This window comes from Erpetoichthys calabaricus, chromosome 2, assembly GCF_900747795.2.
Source record: "Erpetoichthys calabaricus chromosome 2, fErpCal1.3, whole genome shotgun sequence".
Taxonomy (NCBI): Eukaryota; Metazoa; Chordata; class Cladistia; order Polypteriformes; family Polypteridae; genus Erpetoichthys; species Erpetoichthys calabaricus.
Window position 1 is genome coordinate 55899190 of NC_041395.2, and position 20412 is coordinate 55919601.

The following is a 20412-nucleotide window of genomic DNA, read 5'->3' on the forward strand; positions in this document are numbered from 1 at the left end:
CTATTGTGCCTATGTGTCCACAAGGTAATACCCGAACTATTCTGAAGCGACACTTGCACTGTTTTGTGTTTTTGTATCTCACACCCTCATACACCTTTATCATAAAACCACCCCTTATCTATGATTCAGCGTTCGATCAGAAAAAAATATGAAGCTGGTTTTAAATTAAACATTGTTGAAGTAGCAAAACAAATTGGTTTATGCACTGTTGCAACAAAACTCGATGCGTCCGAGAAACTGATCGGAGATCAGATCCGATCAGAGGAGGCATATTAGTCGGGGTCTGATTTAATGATTGATTTTTTGGGTTTCAAGACCCGACTTATACGTGAGTATATACGGTATGTTTTTATGTTGTATACTTTTACCTTTCCTGTGAATCTTTTCAAAAAATTGCTAAAAGATGTGTGTATTAAACACTATATATTACAAAATTATTACGTAACCAAAAATATTTTCAAAAAGAAGACATAAAGGGATTTTCTTTCTTGTAGATAAATAAAATACGTAACAGATAAAATATATAACTGTACCTTCTCTTTCTTCTTCAATTTGTGTCATCCTTAAGACCATTACTGATTTCTCCTCTCTTGCTTGATCCCGTGCTGCTTCTGCCTCAGATATCATTTCCTGCCATTCTAAAACCTGACTTTGCAGTTCATCTGCACTGCCAGATTCACTTGTCTGAAAATAATATTACATGAAAATGAAAATCACGCATCTAATTTTTGTTCTCATTTTAAAAAAATATATTCATACATTGTGCAGATACTTTATGCATTCGTTGATGAATTGATGTTACATCTTCTGAATCTTTAAACATTTATTGGGAAACTATTGGAAGGAATATTAAATTATGAAAATATCTTTATCAAATAAAAAACATGGACTATCTCAAAGATTATCAACCAACAACAGTCATCTCCATTACGTTGAAATTCTTTTAATAAAAACTATTACTTGGACATATTAAACTTGATATTCCACAAATGGTCTGAAAAGGATGCAGTATCCCTTTACTTAACATAATCTTGGCAAACCTGGATATTAGAAACTGTTAAATTTCTGTTATATATTTCTAAGTACTGTTTACAAATTCCCACTTAGCATATACAGTAACTCTGTTGTGGATTTTGGACTTTCTAGCTTGCAGACACCAGCATTTGCAGAATGGAAATATAACTTTTTCTATACTGATCCACAGCTCAGGTATTCCACAAGGTTATATGCTGAGCAACCTGCTGAACTCCTCCCTAATAGCAACAGTGACAATATGGCTTACAGAAAAAGAGATGTGTCTTTTGACAAAATCCTTAACCTTTAATGTCTGGGGAAAAAAGAAAAAAAAAAAAAGGAGCTGTTCATAAACCTTGATGAGACGCAGTAAGCAGCTTTAAATGTTTTGGAGTCACCATTAATGAGGCCCTTACACATTTCAGCTATTGTTGCAAAGATGTAGCACTGCTTTTATACCTCAGCTGGACAAAAAGTTCAAATGTCTCCAGCTATGCTCATGAGCTTCTACAGGTACACAGTATGGTCTATTCAATGGATGTATAACATCCTGTTACAGTACCTACACACTTCTGGACAACTAAGAACTACAGAGGGTAGTGTTCTTCAACTGAGAATACTAATGTAAGAAGGCCCTCATACTAGGGCTGAGAAACTTAGGGATGAGTCACGATTTACTTAAAAATGAAACTACAAAATGAAAAGGTGGTATGCACCTTTACCAGAAATTGAAAAACATATTTTTATTGCTAATGAGAAATGGGGCAAAATTAGAAAACTTCTTTCTGTGCAGACTTTTCTGGCTTTTTTTGTAATTTGTTTGTACATTTGCAGTCCTAGTTGTTCTTCTCCATGACCTCCACAAGGTCTTTCACAATAAATTTCTTAAATTATGTAGTTTTCTTAATGTTTCTTTTTTTGCGGCACTCATTGCTCATCCCTATATGTCCTTTTCAACTTAGATTTTTTTGAAGGAAAACGAAAAAGTAAGTTTAGCTTGCAGAGCACATCAGCTAAGTAGTCCCTACTAATTTTGGGGTCCTGAGCAATATTTTGCCATGGTGCACCAACTAGCACAATGCAAGCATGTATTGTGATATTTATACGTTTTATCAAGATTGCCCACCATTGAGGTGCAGCTGAAAAAAAACTAATAAGATTTTGCAGATGTCCATGGAAAAAAATGGCATCTTTAGAAAACAAACTTTGGAATAGCTCAAATTTATAAGTGCCACTCACCATATTCTTTGCATTTATGTTTTGACTGTACACACGTAACCAGGCAATCTAAACTAAACTATTTCCTGGACTATTTAACTGTATTGTTCAGCAATAAAACAAAATAGTGACATTCATGCCTGAACTTTGCATTAAACATTAATTTGAATTACATTGTTAACTGTAAAAATCACCCAGCCCTACCTCACACAAGTTGAGGAGAACCCCTTCTACAAAATAGATAAACATGTCACCTTTTAAAGAAAATTTTAATTTATTATTGCTAAAAAGGTAGGCACTTATATATTAAATGACATATTTCCAACCTGAGAGGCAGCCCTTTTAGTAACTTGCTCCAGGTCTGCTTGTAGCTTTCTCTGTTGTTCTTCATAAAGCTCAAGTTTAGCCATTAGTTCATCTACAGTAAACATTAAAAAATTATTAAATAACAGTATACATAAATTATTTACCAGCAAATAATTTCAGCAATAGTTTATTTCTGTATAACCAAATGTACACTTATTTCAAAACAAATGCAGTACTGGGATATTAATTTCAGCAGCTAATTGTCCAAAGCTCCCTGGGTGAACCAACAGATAATGGTACATCTCCCTGCCTACAGAAAAATGTAAAACGTGCCTACATTTATGATACTGATCGTGTAGTTATACCACACTGCCAGCTAGAACACTGCATAAAGGGATAATTTTCCTGCAGATAATCTAATGTGGTCTACCTATTTCTCTGTATGAAATGCCCCAACACTGCCATATGTGAGGGAGAAACTGGACAAACACTCCACCAAAGAATGAATTTACACAGGTTCCACATTAAGCATGGCAATAGGAATGTTCATGTAGGAGGTCACTTCAACAGCCATGGACACTGTGAGAAGGACTTTAGCTTCCCATTCATTTCTGTGACTTTAAACTCATGCTAAAATTTAACACATTACAACATGGTTTACATAGAGACAAGAGTTGTAAGGCCAGATACGAGGATTGTTTACATCTGACTGACCCAGAAAACCTGATTACAGATCCAAATTGCATGTAAAAAACTCATCAAAATCTTCTTTTTTGGACAGTTATCTCATCAAAAGATCTTGACTATACAGTGGAACCTCGGTTCACGACCATAATTCATTCCAAACCTCTGGTTGTAAACCGATTTGGTTGTGAACCGAAACAATTTCCCCCATAGGATTGTATGTAAATACAATTAATCCGCTCCAGACCGTACAAACTGTATGTAAATATATTTTTTTAAAGATTATTAAGCAGAAATATAGTTAATCACACCATAGATTGCACAGTGTAATAGTAAACTAATGTAAAAACATTGAATAACACTGACACAAACACCCAGGCTCCCTGCTCAGCTGCACGCGCAGGCTGGCGCTCTCTCTCTCTCTCTCTCAGCAGCACGCGAGCCCCCTCCCCCTCTGTCTCTCAGAAGCACGCGAGCCCTCTCTCTCTCTGTGTAACATTGCAGCAGTTCGCGCTATAGCCTTACAATCCGATCGTTGTATAAACACTTTTTTTTTTAATGAGTTTTAAGCACAGGGGGAAAAAAGGAACATTTGAACAAATCTGAACTTTATTTAAAAGCCAACCAAGACGGTAACATTGCAGGAGTTCATGCTAATAGCATTACAACCCGATCGCTGTAAACACTCTTTTTAAATGAGTTTTAAGCACATGGAAAAAAAAAAAAACATTTGAAAAAAAAAATAACATTGCAACACTTTCTTCTCACCACTCTTCACTTGCTTAGAAGGCATGGTTAACTGCAAAAGCACACGAAATACTGTAGAGCACGAAGAGTTCACAGGTAAAGCACGCACGTCTGACTGAGATCAATGAACAGGGAGAGGCTGAACACGTGCTTAAATACAGTAATCGGCGCACACGAACCGGAAGGGAAATGAAATAGAGCACAAAGAGTTCACAGCGAAAGCACGCACGCACATGCAAGCACGCACGTCTGACCGAGAACAATGCAACAGGTGCGGAAATCATCGGCACGCACAAACCGAAAGGGAAACTGGCTTGTTTGTATACCGAGTGTGTGGTCGTGAACCGAGGCAAAAGTTTGGCGAACGTTTTGGTCGTAAACCGAGTTGTACGTGTACCGAGACGTTCGTGAACCGAGGTTCCACTGTACATTGTTTTCCCCTCTTGCTAAAAGAATCTTAGCCTGGCGAGATCTAATAATTTTTTATATCTAAGTGGTCTCACTTAATGGTTTTCCAATGCTGTATCTATCCTACTGACTATATAAACACATGGAATTCCAGTTTCTGTACAACATCTTGCCTGAAGAAGGGGCCTAAGCTGCCTTGAAAGGTATTGTTATCATTTTAGTTAGTCATTAAAAGTTATTTTGCTGGACTTCTCAAAGTCCACTAATGTGTTTTTAATCTTGTATTTTCTTTTAATTTATTGTTTTACAAACCATCCCAGACATCCATCAGGTATTGAAAGTGAAGGTATTTTTTAAGACTCAGTCCTGTTTAAGTCTTTTTAAATATGAGTGTTCTTTACATTTCAGAGATTTGAAGGACAAATTATTTTATCTCTAAAACTATACAGTATATGCAACTAGATGTCAAATAGCTGATCATCTACTCATTTACAAACTCAGGGAGAAGTCTATGTACAATTTATTTAATTCTTCCTGCTGATAAGAATGGCATTTCAGCCGGCACAGTATGGTAAAACTTTAGGGATATCAAAAGAACCGACACCAAAATGCCAAAATCATAACAGTAACAAGCTTTTTTTTAACAGTATCAATAGTACCAGTTAAAAGGTGTTCCTGCACTGTCGAGTGACAGTAAGTATTGGGCCAATAATTAAAAGCGGAAGCAAAACCTATGCACTAAAATGACTAATACTGCTATGGCACAGCATTTACATATCATGAAAAGCCAACCTCAGAAGTCATGTCCAGAAATGCTGTGTTCATGGCAGGAGAGTTTCAGTGCATGATTGATGCACAGATAGACAGAGAGAGAGGGAAAAAACACTCCCAATTGGGCTTAATTATTGCCACTTTAATTCCATTATGGAGTTCGCTAAGAAACAGAATTGTGGGTGCTTTAGCACAAAAAAAATTACCAATCAGATATGAGTTATAATTAAATGTTAAATTAATTATTGGTGGGGGTTGAACTGAATTTAGTTTTGTGAAGTTTGACTTGACTGTATAGGACATTACATGCTTTTAATAAAAAAAAAAAATAAAATATTGATGACAACATTAAGTGCTTTTTAATGCTACATCCTACACAGTCTTGATACAGAAACACTGACTAAAGGGTTAATAATCTTGTACATCTATTTAACCGTCTTCTAACCCATTTATCCATCTTAGGTTTGTGGGGAGCAAGTGCCTAGCCTGGAAGTAGTGTGTATAATCTTGGTTAGGATGCAAGTCCATTGTGAGACATTCCCATTCAATGAGCCAACTCAGTTACTTGTGTTTATGACGTTTGAGATTAAAAAATATCCTACTTATAAATAGTTTAAAAAGTGCATTACATCTCAAATTAGCTCAAACAATTTTAGCTAATCATCTAAGACTATTTACAATAAACATACTACAAAAAGAGTTAAAAATTCCTTAAATTACCATTTTGTCGTTTCAGTGCATGATACTGATCCAGTTTTTCTTGAACTTCATCTCTTTCCTCTTTCAGTTCTGTAATCTTATTTGTCAAAGCAATTATATCTAGACTGGCTGAACCAGACTGATGAAAACAAGAAAAAAGTGATAAAAATACAGAAGAAACAAGGTTATTTTAAACTATATTTAAATGTATACTAGGTAGCTTACAGTACCACAGATATATTCATTCCATTCATATCATAAATGTTCATTTTTCAGAATTGCTTATTTAATTGGTATTACTTAATAGGAATGTTAAACCTTGAGAGGAGCATGAAAACATTCAAGTGTTGAAAACTGAGCAACAAAAATCTGTCACAAGGTTAATCCATTTTTCATTTGTGAGTAAAAAAACAGTTTTTTGTTTTGCTGTGACAATACTATCTTAAAGCAAATATTACTATGATTTTTACAGTCAAGTATCGACTTTCGTATTAAAAAAGTAACAACTCATATGCTTTATGTTTCTAAAATGTTTTACACATATTTGGTACAAGTTTAAATAGTAAAGCCAAAAGGTTTAGTTTTTCAAGCACAATGCCTCCTGGCCTAATTTATAGCTTGCAAATTAAGGTTGTAAAGTTGAAGTTAATTGTAAATGAAGGAAAGGAGTGTACATCACATTTTATTGAAAAGAATATCTTTCTGGACAAGTCAGCTTGTAGGTACACACTATTAATAAGCAAATAGGATCAGTGCAAGCTGATGATATTCACCTGTGCTTTTCTGAGTTCGTCCTCCACCTGTTTAATCTTGGATTTAGACCAGGCTTTCATTTTCAGGTACTTAGCTTCAGATTTGCTAGCCTCTTCTGTTTTTGCTTTTGCTTGTGCTAAAGAATTAAGAAAATTGAAATTAGACATCTTTGAAATGAGAGAGAGAGGAAAAGAAAGCCAATAAAGAACTTCAGCATCAATGTACTGTACAACACAGAAAGGCTTTATCTTAAAGTAATGGGGCTCTGGCATTCAGGACTAACATGAATATCTACAGGTGCTGGTCATAAAATTAGAATATCATGACAAAGTTGTTTTATTTCAGTAATTCCATTCAAAAATTGAAACTTGTATATTAGATTTATTAATTACACACAGACTGATGTATTTCAGATGTTTATTTCTTTTAATGTTGATGATTATAACTGACAACTAATGAAAGTCCCAAATCCAGTATCTCGGAAAATTAGAATATTGTGAAAAGGTTCAATATTGAAGACACCTGGTGCCACACTCTAATCAGCTAATTAACTCAAAACACCTGCAAAAGCCTTTAAATGGACTCTCAGTCTAGTTCTGTAGGCTACACAATCATGGGGAAGACTGCTGACTTGACAGTTGTCCAAAAGACGACCATTGACACCTTGCACAAGGAGGGCAAGACACAAAAGGTCATTGCTAAAGAGGCTGGCTGTTCACAGAGCTCTGTGTCCAAGCACATTAATAGGGAGGCGAAGGGAAGGACAAGGTGTGGTAGAAAAAAGTGTACAAGCAATAGGGATAACAGCACCCTGGAGAGGACTGTGAAACAAAACCCATTCACAAATGTGGGGGAGATTCACAAAGAGTGGACTGCAGCTGGAGTCAGTGCTTCAAGAACCATCACGCACAGACGTATGCAAGACATGGGTTTCAGTTGTCGCATTCCTTGTGTCAAGCCACTCTTGAACAAGAGACAGCGTCAGAAGCATCTCGCCTTTGGACTGCTGCTGAGTGGTCCAAAGTTATGTTCTCTGATGAAAGTAAATTTTGCATTTCCTTTGGAAATCAAGGTCCCAGAGTCTGGAGGAAGAGAGGAGAGGCACAGAAACCACGTTGCGTGAGGTCCAGTGTAAAGTTTCCACAGTCAGTGATGGTTTGGGGTGCCATGTCATCTGCTGGTGTTGGTCCATTCTGTTTTCTGAGGTCCAAGGTCAATGCAGCCGTCTACCAGGAAGTTTTAGAGCACTTCATGCTTCCTGCTGCTGACAAACTTTATGGAGATGCAGATTTCATTTCCCAACAGGACCTGGCACCTGCACACAGTGCCAAAGCTACCAGTACCTGGTTTAAGGACCATGGTATCCCTGTTCTTGATTGGCCAGCAAACTCGCCTGACCTTAACCCCATAGAAAATCTATGGAGTACTGTGAAGAGGAAGATGCAATACGCCAGACCCAACAATTCAGAAGAGCTGAAGGCCACTATCAGAGCAACATGGGCTCTCATAACACCTGAGCAGTGCCACAGACTGATCGACTCCATGCCATGCCGCATTGCTGTAGTAATCCAGGCCAAAGGAGCCCCAACTAAATATTGAGTGCTGTACATGCTCATACTTTTCATGTTCATACCTTTCAGTTGGCCAACATTTCTAAAAAATCCTTTTTTTGCATTGGTCTTAATTGATATTCTAATTTTCCGAGATACTGAATTTGGGACTTTCATTAGTTGTCAGTTATAATCATCAAAATTAAAAGAAATAAACATTTGAAATACATCAGTCTGTGTGTAATGAGTGAATCTAATATACACTTTTATTTCAGTAATTCCATTCAAAAAGTGAAATCAACTTTGTCATGATATTCTAATTTTATGACCAGCACCTGAATTAAATTGTCTTAAAATCAAAAATTTTAGTAGGTGATTGTACCGTTGTTTGCACTGAGCTGGAATAACATGCCAAACTACTATTCAAACTATTAACCAAATGTATCTGTATTACTGTGGCTCACAACAAATATTCCAATCTTAGGCTGCAATCAACTGTGAAATCATAGGAAACCAAGTAAATCAGATACAGAGTAGCATAGAGCTACAGTCTATCCTGGTAATATAGGGTTCTAGACAAGAACTGGACCTCAAAATTGTATCAGCCCACTGCCAGGCAAAATCACAAGAGAAAGACAGGGCATCCAAAGAACAATTCACACAAATACAGTTGTAACTTATAAACACTAAACAGGCAATGACAGTAACAGGCTGTGCGATGAACTAACACTAGGCACTCTGGCTCTAAGCTTCCTAAATAACTAAAATGATCTATGGAAATGTATACAGTTAACATATACACAGATTAGTAGTCTAAGCTTCATTATATTTACTAACTCTGTATGCGTATTAGTATGATATTAATACATGCACATTTTGAGCTCTGCGATGTTAGTAGCTGTCAATTTAGCTTCTGGAGTGAACAGTGCTTTGAAGCAGTCAGTCTTGGAAGATACAGTGAAGTATTTATTTCCAACAAATTACTTTCAGTAAAAGTATTTCAATTAAAACATAAAAAACTGTAATATTAAAAATATGGTAATGAGACTACTTAAATTCATTTATGCTGTACTACTACCTTTGTAAGTATGTTCCTTTCACTGTTAATGTAAGAATCAAACCACTTAGTTTAAAGCAGACAAGTAAAATGTAGGGCACTTTCCATTTATATTCCTTTATAATGAACAGTTATTTTAGGCTTGGTAAGAGACTATCCTGCTTCCTTTAATTCAAACTATGAACCAGCACTAGAGGGGAAACCAGGCCATCATTGGGTGCTCTAGGCCAATACAGAGTCCAATATAAATAACATGCACAGTTTTGGGTATCAGTGGATACCAAAATATATACAGAATACCCAGTAAACATTGGGAGAATATGCACACTCCAAATTAACAGTGCCTAGACCGTGCTGTAAATTCTGGACACTGAAGCTATAAAGCAGCAAAGATAAGGAATATATCAACACAAAACCTATTCTTCATGCTATTTTAAAAATTACAAATTGATTTCTTCCCCCTTGTTTTTTCCCCCAACATAATAACTTGACAATGACAAATTCTGTCCTAAGATTGGGAATTTAAGCAATCAGACGTTTTTAAAAGATGTTCCTCCTGATCCACAATGGTAGAAAATGGCATTGAAGCTTTCTTTAAACTTACATTTGAGAAACCATGTTCCAGATTTTATCCCGCTTCCAAGACTTTTAATTTATTATTACAATTTTGATAGGTAATGTAAAACAATAAAACACACTATATCTCAATGTGAATTAGATGTACATCATCTCTACAGAGGATTTGTCAAAAAAAGGAATACATTTTATAAACTATGCTACATTATCTATGAAAAATAAGATTTGTCTAAACAATTCTGTGGAAAATTCATGATTAATAATTGTAGACATATACTGCGATGTCTGCTAACAATTTGTGTGCTTCCAATTGCAAAATCTAAAACAAAATTACAAAACAGTGCAAAAAAGGACACACAATGCATCTTTTACAAAATGACACAACAATATATATCTTTTCTACATTTGAGAAAATGTTAATCTATATTTTAATGGATTACATAATAGAGAAGGTAACAAAAAAGTAAATCAATTTGATTGAAACAGCAAACATTGCAAAGAAAATCTGTTTCAACCTACCTTCCAGTTCTACAATTCTTTGAGCGTAATCACCATCAACTGTAAACCCTTTCTCCACTTCTGATGATTTGGATTGGTTCCCATTTTCTAAATTTTGCTCCTGTAGCAGCATATATGCTTGATTTTTTTCAGACAGTTCAGTTTCAAACTTTTCTCTAATAACTTTAACTTCATTTTCATGTTTTCCCATAAGGTCTCTTATTTGGGCTCTCATTATATGCTTTTCAGCATCTAATTTGGATTGCATGTTGTCCTTTTCCAGTTGAAGCCTCCTCATTTTTTCATTAAGTTCCTATATAACAAAAACAAAATTCTTTTACTTTGGTTTTAACTTTGCTTTAAATAATTCTTAGCTCAGTCTCAATATCAAACTAATATTTGTACTTTCTATTTTGTAGCCATCTAAAGCTACTAAATGAATTGTTCAATGAATTGCTTAGGGACACACACAGTAGGTAGGAGCCAGAAACTGAACCAACAATGTGCCTTAGGCACCATACTAAAATGCGGCAATGAATAGGACTGGTACAATGTAGTAAAATGAGTGGAAAAGAATAGGACTTAGAAGTAAACAAATGTTCAGGGATGATTCACAGTGCACAGGAAACAGCACACTAATTTAAATCAGAAGAAATTAAAGAGAATCCATCAAACATAAAAACATGTCTATGGGAAATGAGAATAAACCTTCAGAACACCTGGTAAACATGCACACAATTACTGAGAGAATGTATAAACTCCAGAGAAATGGGTGTCCAGGGCTAGGGGTGGAAGGACTCTTGACCCAAATCCCATGAAAGATACAAGTAGCAAAATTCAATCAAGGCATTTGGTATGACAGCAAAAATTTTCTCAATGTCTCAGGAGCAAGATCAGTTTTCACATATCTTCCTAAGTGGTTAGCTAGATGCAGCAAAGTTCAAAAGGTACACAAAACCATCACCCCATAACTCCACTAGCAGAATTTTTCAATTTATTGTGGTTGTTTTTATTAGGATTCTAAATTAAGAAACTCAATTACAGACAGATGTGTACTTTTACACCTTCACCTGTTTTCTAAATGCAGTCTCTCTGAAAATACTGCAACTCTAAAAAAATTAAATTCCTTACTTTTATCTGATTATCCCTGGCATCCACTTCTTTCTGTAGTACATCTACAACTTGAGTTCTTCCAATTAAGACCTCTTCCTTTTCATGAAGTTTTTGTTTAAGAACTTTAAGCAACTATAAGAAAATTGGAACAATAAGCACTTTACAGAGCATCCAAAAAAGCTAAAAATGAAGGTGACAAATGTGAACTTTCTGTGCACACATACTACATAATACAGGGCTTCTCTCTGAATGTGTAAAAAGTAGCTTATCACTATTATTACACATTTTTGTGCTTTATATAGGACAATGATGGACAAAACAGACATATTCTTTGAATAAATTATACAATTACACTATCTCTTAATTTGATCTCTTATTACACAATTATGTGACATCCAAAAGATTAGCAAAATTAAAAAGTTCACCTGTTCAAGATCAGCACTTGCATCAGATTTTGAAGCCAGTTTGAATAGCTCTTGTTCATGTATTCGTATTTGTTCTGCAAAATGGCTGTCTTTTTCAAGGATAATATCTTTAAAAGTCTGAATCTAAAAATGTAAAGAAAAAAAGTAATAGTGCAAAAAAAAAAAGGGTTTTGACAATGGTTTATTCATTGCTATCACGTCTTACTGTATAAGCACAAAATTACATAAGCACAAATACATAAAAATGTTGGTTTCCTTCAAAATAGTGAAAGGTTTGAACAGATTAAGGGGAATTAGACTTTAATAGCAATAACAGGTGTGTTTTATAAGAAAAAAATAGATTTACAAATTGTGCAAAACTAATTTAAAATAAATAGACTGAATATATCATGTAAACTATTTACAAACAAACATTTACACGTATTTCATATCCTACTGTTTGCTAAAAACAAATGGCAGGATTCAATGAAATCTAGAACTTTACAGCACCCCAGAAATAAATATAACTAATCATGTTAATTACAGCAAAAGCACATATATCCAAAAATATTTGCCAAAAACAGTAATACATACATTCTGTTTGTACATATTTTCCTTGTCATCAAATTGCTTTTTTTCAGTATTAAGCTGATCCAGAAGGCTTTTATTTTGCTCTTCAAGAAAACTGCACTTCTCCTCACTTTCTTCCACTTTCTTTGTAAGGTTTTTGACAATTAACTCCAAATCCTGTGGAGCCGTGGAAGACTTCTGACTCGGCTGAATCTGCTGAGAGAGGAATTCATGTTTACTATCTCTCTATTATAAAAAGAAATCCTGTCCCCTGTCCTGATAGTCTACGATACATGATAATCTCGAAAGACATTTTAAAGACCCACAAGACCATGGAGACTTGCCACGGTGCGTCTCGCGGGGACTGTAAACATGAGACGCACGGGGGTGGGCCAGAAATAAAAGACAGGTATTGCTTTTACAACGTCACACGAGACCAGGCAGGGAGCCATCATTTAAAGCAAATCAACAGACCTCTAAGCTAGCAGTTGTTGGATTGCTTTTGGCAGGCAAGCATCATGTGTTTCCAGCTCTTAAAACAACAACATGCGACAGGCAGAAGAGGCAGCTAGCAAGCAGCAAAAAGACAGCAAATGATCCAAAGGCACGTTCAGCCGCAACACCCTTCACAACACGAGCAGTATTATACGTCTGGGAAGAAAGAGATGTAACCTTGCGCTGGGCAGGAAATAAAGAAACAAGTATTGTTTTTACAAAAGTTTTTAAAGTAAAAGTGAAAATAATGCATATGTAACAATTCACAAGAAAATAACAATCTCTTTAAATTGTAGATTGCCTGCATAAGGTAAAGTCATCCCTGATAAATGGGGACATGGGAATGAGGGGTCCTTTCATCGGATTAGTGCTATTTCAGATGTGGAATGGCAAAATGGGGGAGGCAGCTTGATAAATGAGGTCTCCAGGACTTAAAACAAATCCAAATCATATTATGTGATATCATCTAATGTGAAATTCTACTCCGTACTTCTAGAATTTTTATTTTTATACTGTATTGAGGATTTATTCTGTTCTATGTATTGTACTGTACGGCTCAGAATTAAAAGACTGAGTAAAATGACAAAGTAGAACTTCATAAAGACGTCTACAAACGTTGGCACTAAACACATGCAGAGCAGGTTAGAGACTATGAAACCAGTGAAATTACAAAGGCTCAAAAAAAAAACAAAAAAAAAAAAAACGGCTCTATACACATGTGGAGAAAGTTAAAGGATATGAAAGTAGGAAAATTAGAAAATATAAAAAAAGAAAGTAAAGATCGCAGTAGCGCAAACAAACAAACTGCCTCATTTAACTATGCACCAGTCAAACTTTGGTTTTGCACAATAATTACTACACTATTGCACCATAACACTTAATTCTACTTTATTCACATAATTTTACTTATTTATTATGTTCTACTATACGGTTATCTTTCAATCTATGACTTTTTGTTAATCTAACTGATATTCTTCTAACTTTGCACAATTTTTGATAAGCAGATCAGGATGCATTTCACTGCGTGTTGTCCTGTATAACTATGAATGTGACAAATAAAGAATCTTGAGAATTTCAAAAACAGAGTTTACCGCACATGCATTTATTGGTTACTTTGTTAGTGTATATACTGTATATTTATCTGACTACTTATTAAAAAGCTAAAATTACCCCAGGAGTCAAAAATGTTCTGTCTAGATTTGTACAAAAACCTAGACAAAAGCTGGGGTATGACCTTGGTAACCCCATGTACCTTTGGAACTGTGAGAGGAAAATAGCACGACTTTACAGACAGGAGTCCAATGCAGAACTCTACTTACTTTTTTACTTTGTAAAAAAAAATTATTAACTGCTGATGATGTAGATCGTTTTGTCTGTGCTGAAATTCCAAACAGAGAAACCTGTCCTGACCTCATTAAAAAGATTCAGCATATTGGGACTCGCAAGATTACAAATATTGTTTTTACAGAAGTTCTGAAATAAAAGTGAAACTAATGAAATAGCAACAATTCAAAGAAAAAAAAATCGTAAAAGTGTGTATCCGGAAAACCAAACACGAGGGTTGGCAAGCAAAGCGAGCAGGGGGCAAAGCCCCCTAGTACAGTAAAAAAACAACTACATCTCTGATACTTTCATCTATAAAGACTAAGCTAAAAACATTTTACAGACTAAATAAAAAAAAATACTACCTGTAAAATAGAGAAGTATTTGAAAATACACAAATATTTGAGTTAGGAAAGTTCTAATAAGAGGATATTCACAAAATATATTTTACTAAAACTAAGGTTTTACCAATATGACACAGAAAACAAGACTAATCAAAACTCAGTTTAGTTTGATGGGGGACAAGAAGCTCAAATTGATTTCTCTGAGACAGTATTTTGTATCTACTGCTATAAATAAAAATGTTTCTAGCTATAGACTCACTGATGAATCTTCTGATGTAGCATGTAAGGCTCTAGAGGTGTTGTCCGTTACTGATGCCATGTGAAGTTCAACAATATAGGCCTCTTTTTCAGACAATTTCTTATCTTTCTCAGCTAACAATGCATCCATGTCTTCCCCACGGAGTCTCTGAGCCACCAGCTTTTCAGCCTGTTAAGAGTATATAGCAACACACAGCTGTCTTAAATAATTGCAGTATTTTTACAACTTCACACAATTCTACAATCATTCATATAAAAATGCAATTCTTGTGAATGAAATAAATAAATAATTTGCCTTGTTTTTTAACTCTGTCTCTTTTTGGGAAAGCTGCAGTTCCAGATCCTCTACTTTCTTCTTAAGTAACAGAATTTTCCCTCGTTTGGCTGCGGCATGGTCATGATCTGCATCACCAACAGACTAGAAAGAGATTTATTAAAAAAAAAAAAAAAAAAAAAAGTATAATTTCCTACTGGTAAAAATCTTTTAAAGAATTAATTCAAAACTATAAAAATGGATATATAAGGTTTACTCAATTTATCACAATTATGACCAATTTGAGATGTCAAATAAGAAAAGTTTATTTACATAATATTGTGTTAATAAAATCTCAATCTACTGTGCTGTACTAATTCCCTTCATTAATAAAGGGTGTGCACACTAATGCAACCAGGTTCTAGTATATTTTTTATCCTTTTTCCACTAAACAGTTTTTGGTTTGTTTTCATTTTCTTTGTATATTGTAATTATGCAATAAAAGTAGAATAAGTTCTGACAGGATTTATCTTGGTTCCATTTTTTTATTACACAAAATCTTTGATTTTGGCAGGTGGGTGTGTAGATGTTTTGTATCCAACATATATTTAATTTAAACAATACATTTTTTTTTATATAAATGGTGACTGGTGCATCCAGAATACTGTGTTTAAATGGTATATAATTTCTGAAATTGCTTGGCACATTATAGAAAAACATGCTAGTAAATTTTTGTTGCAGTGTTTGGAAATACTCATAGGATAGCCACATTTCCTCACTTTCTATATAAACAAGCAAGAAACAAGACCATGTATGTACCCATGATGTATCAGTCTGAATCCTGCACTCATATGCAGCAATGTCAGTTTTTACACAACCTCATCATTACTCCCAAATTTCTTGGCTTTTCTCCAAACACAATTGTGCAGCCCAAAGATGAGCAGTTCTTTCATTGACAACATGGTATCTATACACATGTGGTGATATGGGTCCACAGCTCTTCCAGCAAAGGCCAGTTCGATTTTAAATAAATAATCACCGCATTTGCGGCTCAGCAAGGGGGCGTGGTGGCTGTAGGGTCTCAGGGCGATCTGCGGTGTGGGCGTTTCTCACCTAAGTGCACAGGTGAGAGACTGCCCACATTCCGTGATTGTTCCTGGGGCTAATGTGCTGCAGCTGCTATGTCCTCTCCGCATATATAGAGAAGCCCGAGACGGTTATGGGGAGTAAAAAAGAAAACGAGGAAGAAAGAAAGACGGAGGTTGCAGAAGGAAGCAGAAAGTGAGCGAGAGTGAACAGGCTCACAGCAGCTGACCAGGCAGCCTGGGTGTTAGGCCAACACCCAGGGCGTAGTAGTCGTCGTCACTCCCGCAGAGTTTGTTTCAGGAAGGACAGGAGTGAATGGGAGACGGGTGACTCTCCGCATGAGGTCGCGGATGGCAGCGGGAGTCAGGACTTGGGATGTGGTGTCCTCCACGTGAGAGCCTTGGCCGTTGGAGTAATTCCCAGGTCACTGTCAGGGGGAGCTGACCGGAGCTAAGGATCGGAAAGGCGACTGACAGTAGGAGAAGTAGGCAGAAGGTCAGCTGCATTGAGAGTGTCTCGCCTGTTGCAGGGCCCGCGTGGCAGAAGCAGGTGAGACGCAAACGCTAACGGAAAAGAAGCACCGGGCTTATCATTTGTTTTTTTTAAAGAATGCTTCCTGAAGTGCGTTTTAACCTCGTTTTAAAGGAATAGTTTTGTTTTTGTATTTTAACCTCCACACGTTTCTTTTATTGGATTATTTATTTAATGAAGACTTTGGAATGCACTGCTGCACTTTGATTTGAACACTTTTGTTTTGGATTACTTTTGAATAAAACCACTTTGCACTTTTGAATCATCCCCTTGCTCATTGTTATTGCCTCACTGTCTAGCTCATCTGTGACATTACCGATGGTGTTGGGTTCAAGGGCTCCCTAACTGAAGATGGGAGCATGGAGCTGAACCCGCATCGTCACAACACACTTTAGTCATTTGTGAATGTTTATGACTAATTCCTTACCCACAAAAAGAAAGTAAGTAAAAATACTTATTACTGTAGAACACATTTGCAAGGGCATGCACAATGAAACAGATTGTTTTGTGGTATTGCAAGTAGCAAGCAGGGCATTTCAAATTAACCACAGAACAGGTTACAGACATTTGCATGTTAATTTTGACTAAAATACAGAGAAGGTTGTCAACTTTCTGGGCAAACCTTATATGTCTTTTGATTAATCAAAACAATGATACTCAAGTGTGAACTATGGTCTGAATAGTGCCTCATATAAGTACACCAAACATTCATAAGTAATAATAAAAGGAAACAATCTGCAAAAAGTAAGTTAAATGAGGTGTTGCAGTAGATATTTATACATTGTTTTAAACAAATATATATTTTTAAAGTTAAAAAATTGTGTAATTTATCTAGGGATATACAGTATGTTAGTAAACACACACATACCTTTTTAACTTCTGATCCCATTTCTTTGGATTCTGATGGTGTTAACTGTTTCTTCATTTCCTCTAACTGAGAATTTAGTGATGTAACCTTTGCCTTATGCTGCAATTTTAATTTGGAAATTTTGGCTTCAAATGCTTCTTTTTCACACTGTTGGGGAAATTTGGAAAATTAAACACACGTCTGTATTTACTATAATTTTAATAATTAAGAAATGATTATCCATACTGCAGCTTGTTTTTTTAAAGTCATCTTATGAAACTGATTTTAAATATCAAAAGTGTACTTCTCACTACTCTCTCAGTACTCATATTCAGATTTAATGAGTTTGTTTTGGTACACAGTTAAAAGTTCAAGGCTATACACTATGCATACAGTAACAATACTTCAACATTTACTATTCTTTTTTTTTTTTTTTTTTTAAACCAGAGTGCAAAGATAACTGATATTTCACTGACTTTACCACGTACTAAAAGTTAAAGGCTTATAAATGGAAAATCATCTGACCTTAACATTTGTTTTGATCTAGAAAAGAATACAACTATGATCACAACATGACTATTGCTTGGCTGTAGCTACTCAGCTATATTTTTCTAGCTAAATTAATTTTGAAGTAACTAGGTAGTCTGAGTGCCACTATGTAATGAATTATTTTGCTGTTTGTGTTAATTCACTGATGAAAATACAACATTCTCAAACCTGCTTAAATCGAATATTGTGCCATAGAGGAAACTGCCCTTCATTTATGACTCGAGAATGAATGTTTTTTTTTCCCTATACATGACAGCAACAGTATGTGTCTTCTCTGGAAAAACTGCAGAAATACTATACTAATTGTAGTAACTTTAATAATAATCTACAAAAAAGCAAAATACACTATTCTGAAAATGCATTCTTTAACAAAGTAATAAAACAATAAAAAATTATAATTTTCTAATAACCACATAGTTTAGGAAGCTGGAAGCACTTATGCATCTTCTTAGACAGTGTTCAAATCATATGTTTAAAACAACAGGATGCACTTTTTTACATTATGCAGAAAAGTTTTTTCTTTTAACAAAATAAAATAGTAACACAACATCTAAGTGGTTGTAAAAGTAAATGAGTATCATGTTATACAGAGAGATGGAAGGAAAGAAATTTTATGTTTTCTTCAAAAATATGTCATTTCAACCAATAAGCACTCAACTCTTAAAATAAACACGTAGTTATATTTGAATTTTGATAATAATTGAAAATGTAGCAGAAATTAAAATAATGTAACCTTACATGGAAAAGTCATCTGCAATTTTAAAATTAATAAACATTCAACCATAATCTATCAGTATTGCATCCAAGAAATAATATGAGATCATTTTTGTTGCAAAACACAATACATAATATATATAGTAATACAGTAATCCCTCCTCCATCGCGGGGGTTGCGTTCCAGAGCCACCCGCGAAATAGGAAAATCCGCGAAGTAGAAACCATATGTTTATATGGTTATTTTTAGAATGTCATGCTTGGGTCACAGATTTGCGCAGAAACACAGGAGGTTGTAGAGAGACAGGAACGTTATTCAAACACTGCAAACAAACATTTGTCTCTTTTTCAAAAGTTTTTAAACTGTGCTCCATGACAAGACAGAGATGACAGTTCTGTCTCACAATTAAAAGAATGCAAACATATCTTCCTTTTCAAAGAGTGCAAAGCAAGCAGTCAAAAAAAAAAATCAATAGGGCTTTTTGGCTTTTAAGTATGCGAAAGCACCGCCGGTACAAAGCTGTTGAAGGCGGCAGCTCACACCCCCTCTGTCAGGAGCAGGAAGAGAGAGAGAGAGAGATAGAGAGAGACAGATAAAAAAAATCAATACGTGCCCTTTGAGCTTTTAAGTATGCGAAGCTCCGTGCAGCATGTCCTTCAGGAAGCAGCTGCACACAGCCCCCCCTGCTCACACCCCCCTACGTCAGCGCAAAGGAGAGAGAGAGAGAGAGAGAGGGAGAGAGAAAGTAAGCTGGATAGCTTCTCAGCCATCTGCCAATAGCGTCCCTTGTATGAAATCAACTGGGCAAACCAACTGAGGAAGCATGTACCAGAAATTAAAAGACCTATTGTCCGCAGAAACCCGCGGAAGCAGCGAAAAATCCGCGATATATATTTAAATATGCTTACATATAAAATCCGCGATGGAGTGAAGCCGCGAAAGGCAAAGCGCGATATAGCGAGGGATCACTGTAATTAATTTAAACCAAACATTCTCTACCAAACGTAACCTATTTCACAGTAGTTATCGTTAGGCACATCCTAGAAAGAAGTAGGTAGTAGTGATTAAGGCTTTGGACTTTGGATTTCAAACCTTGAGGTTGTAGGTTCAAATCCTGCTACTGACCCTGTTTGACCATGACCATGTCACTTCACCTAATTTGCCTGTTATCCAAATAAAAAAAAATTTCAAATACTGTGCATCGCAAATATTGTAAGCAACCCTGAATAAAGGAATCGGTCAAATAAGTAAATAAGTAATAATAATAATAAAAGTAAAGCTAGATGAAGGAGAAACCATTTAAGTCCACCATTGTATGCTTTCATTGGGCTAATTTACAATCACCTATTAATACAAAGCAGAAGTCTCTAGGGATGTGAGAGGAAAACTGAGGTACATGGTAGAATATCCAAACAGACATGTGGGAAAACAACACAAACAATGAACAGGTGCACTATTAGAAATAAGCATGACCCATGGCTACATGACCAATGCACTACTATGACACAAAAGAATTAACTTGTAAAATACATTTCACATTCTGTATTTAATTATCATTCCAAAAAAAGAAAATCAACAGGATCAGTGTAAGTCTAATGTTAGATAGCACTAACTACACTCAATTTGCTCAGTTCACAAAAAAAT

General features: G+C 35.5%; 1 protein-coding gene across 1 annotated transcript in view; it reads right to left on the reverse strand.

The window, feature by feature from the left end:
• LOC114645906 (golgin subfamily B member 1-like) overlaps window positions 1-20412 on the reverse strand; it is a 94334-nt gene that overhangs the window by 67225 nt on the left and 6697 nt on the right. Inside the window, exons 4-14 of the mRNA XM_051923128.1 lie at window positions 17527-17673; window positions 15084-15206; window positions 14790-14957; window positions 12393-12584; window positions 11820-11942; window positions 11413-11526; window positions 10303-10594; window positions 6621-6736; window positions 5869-5986; window positions 2559-2650; window positions 533-684 (exon numbers count right to left, since the gene is read on the reverse strand). Of these exons, the coding sequence (XP_051779088.1) occupies window positions 533-684; window positions 2559-2650; window positions 5869-5986; window positions 6621-6736; window positions 10303-10594; window positions 11413-11526; window positions 11820-11942; window positions 12393-12584; window positions 14790-14957; window positions 15084-15206; window positions 17527-17673 (1637 nt within the window). The remainder of the gene's footprint in view (window positions 1-532; window positions 685-2558; window positions 2651-5868; window positions 5987-6620; window positions 6737-10302; window positions 10595-11412; window positions 11527-11819; window positions 11943-12392; window positions 12585-14789; window positions 14958-15083; window positions 15207-17526; window positions 17674-20412) is intronic.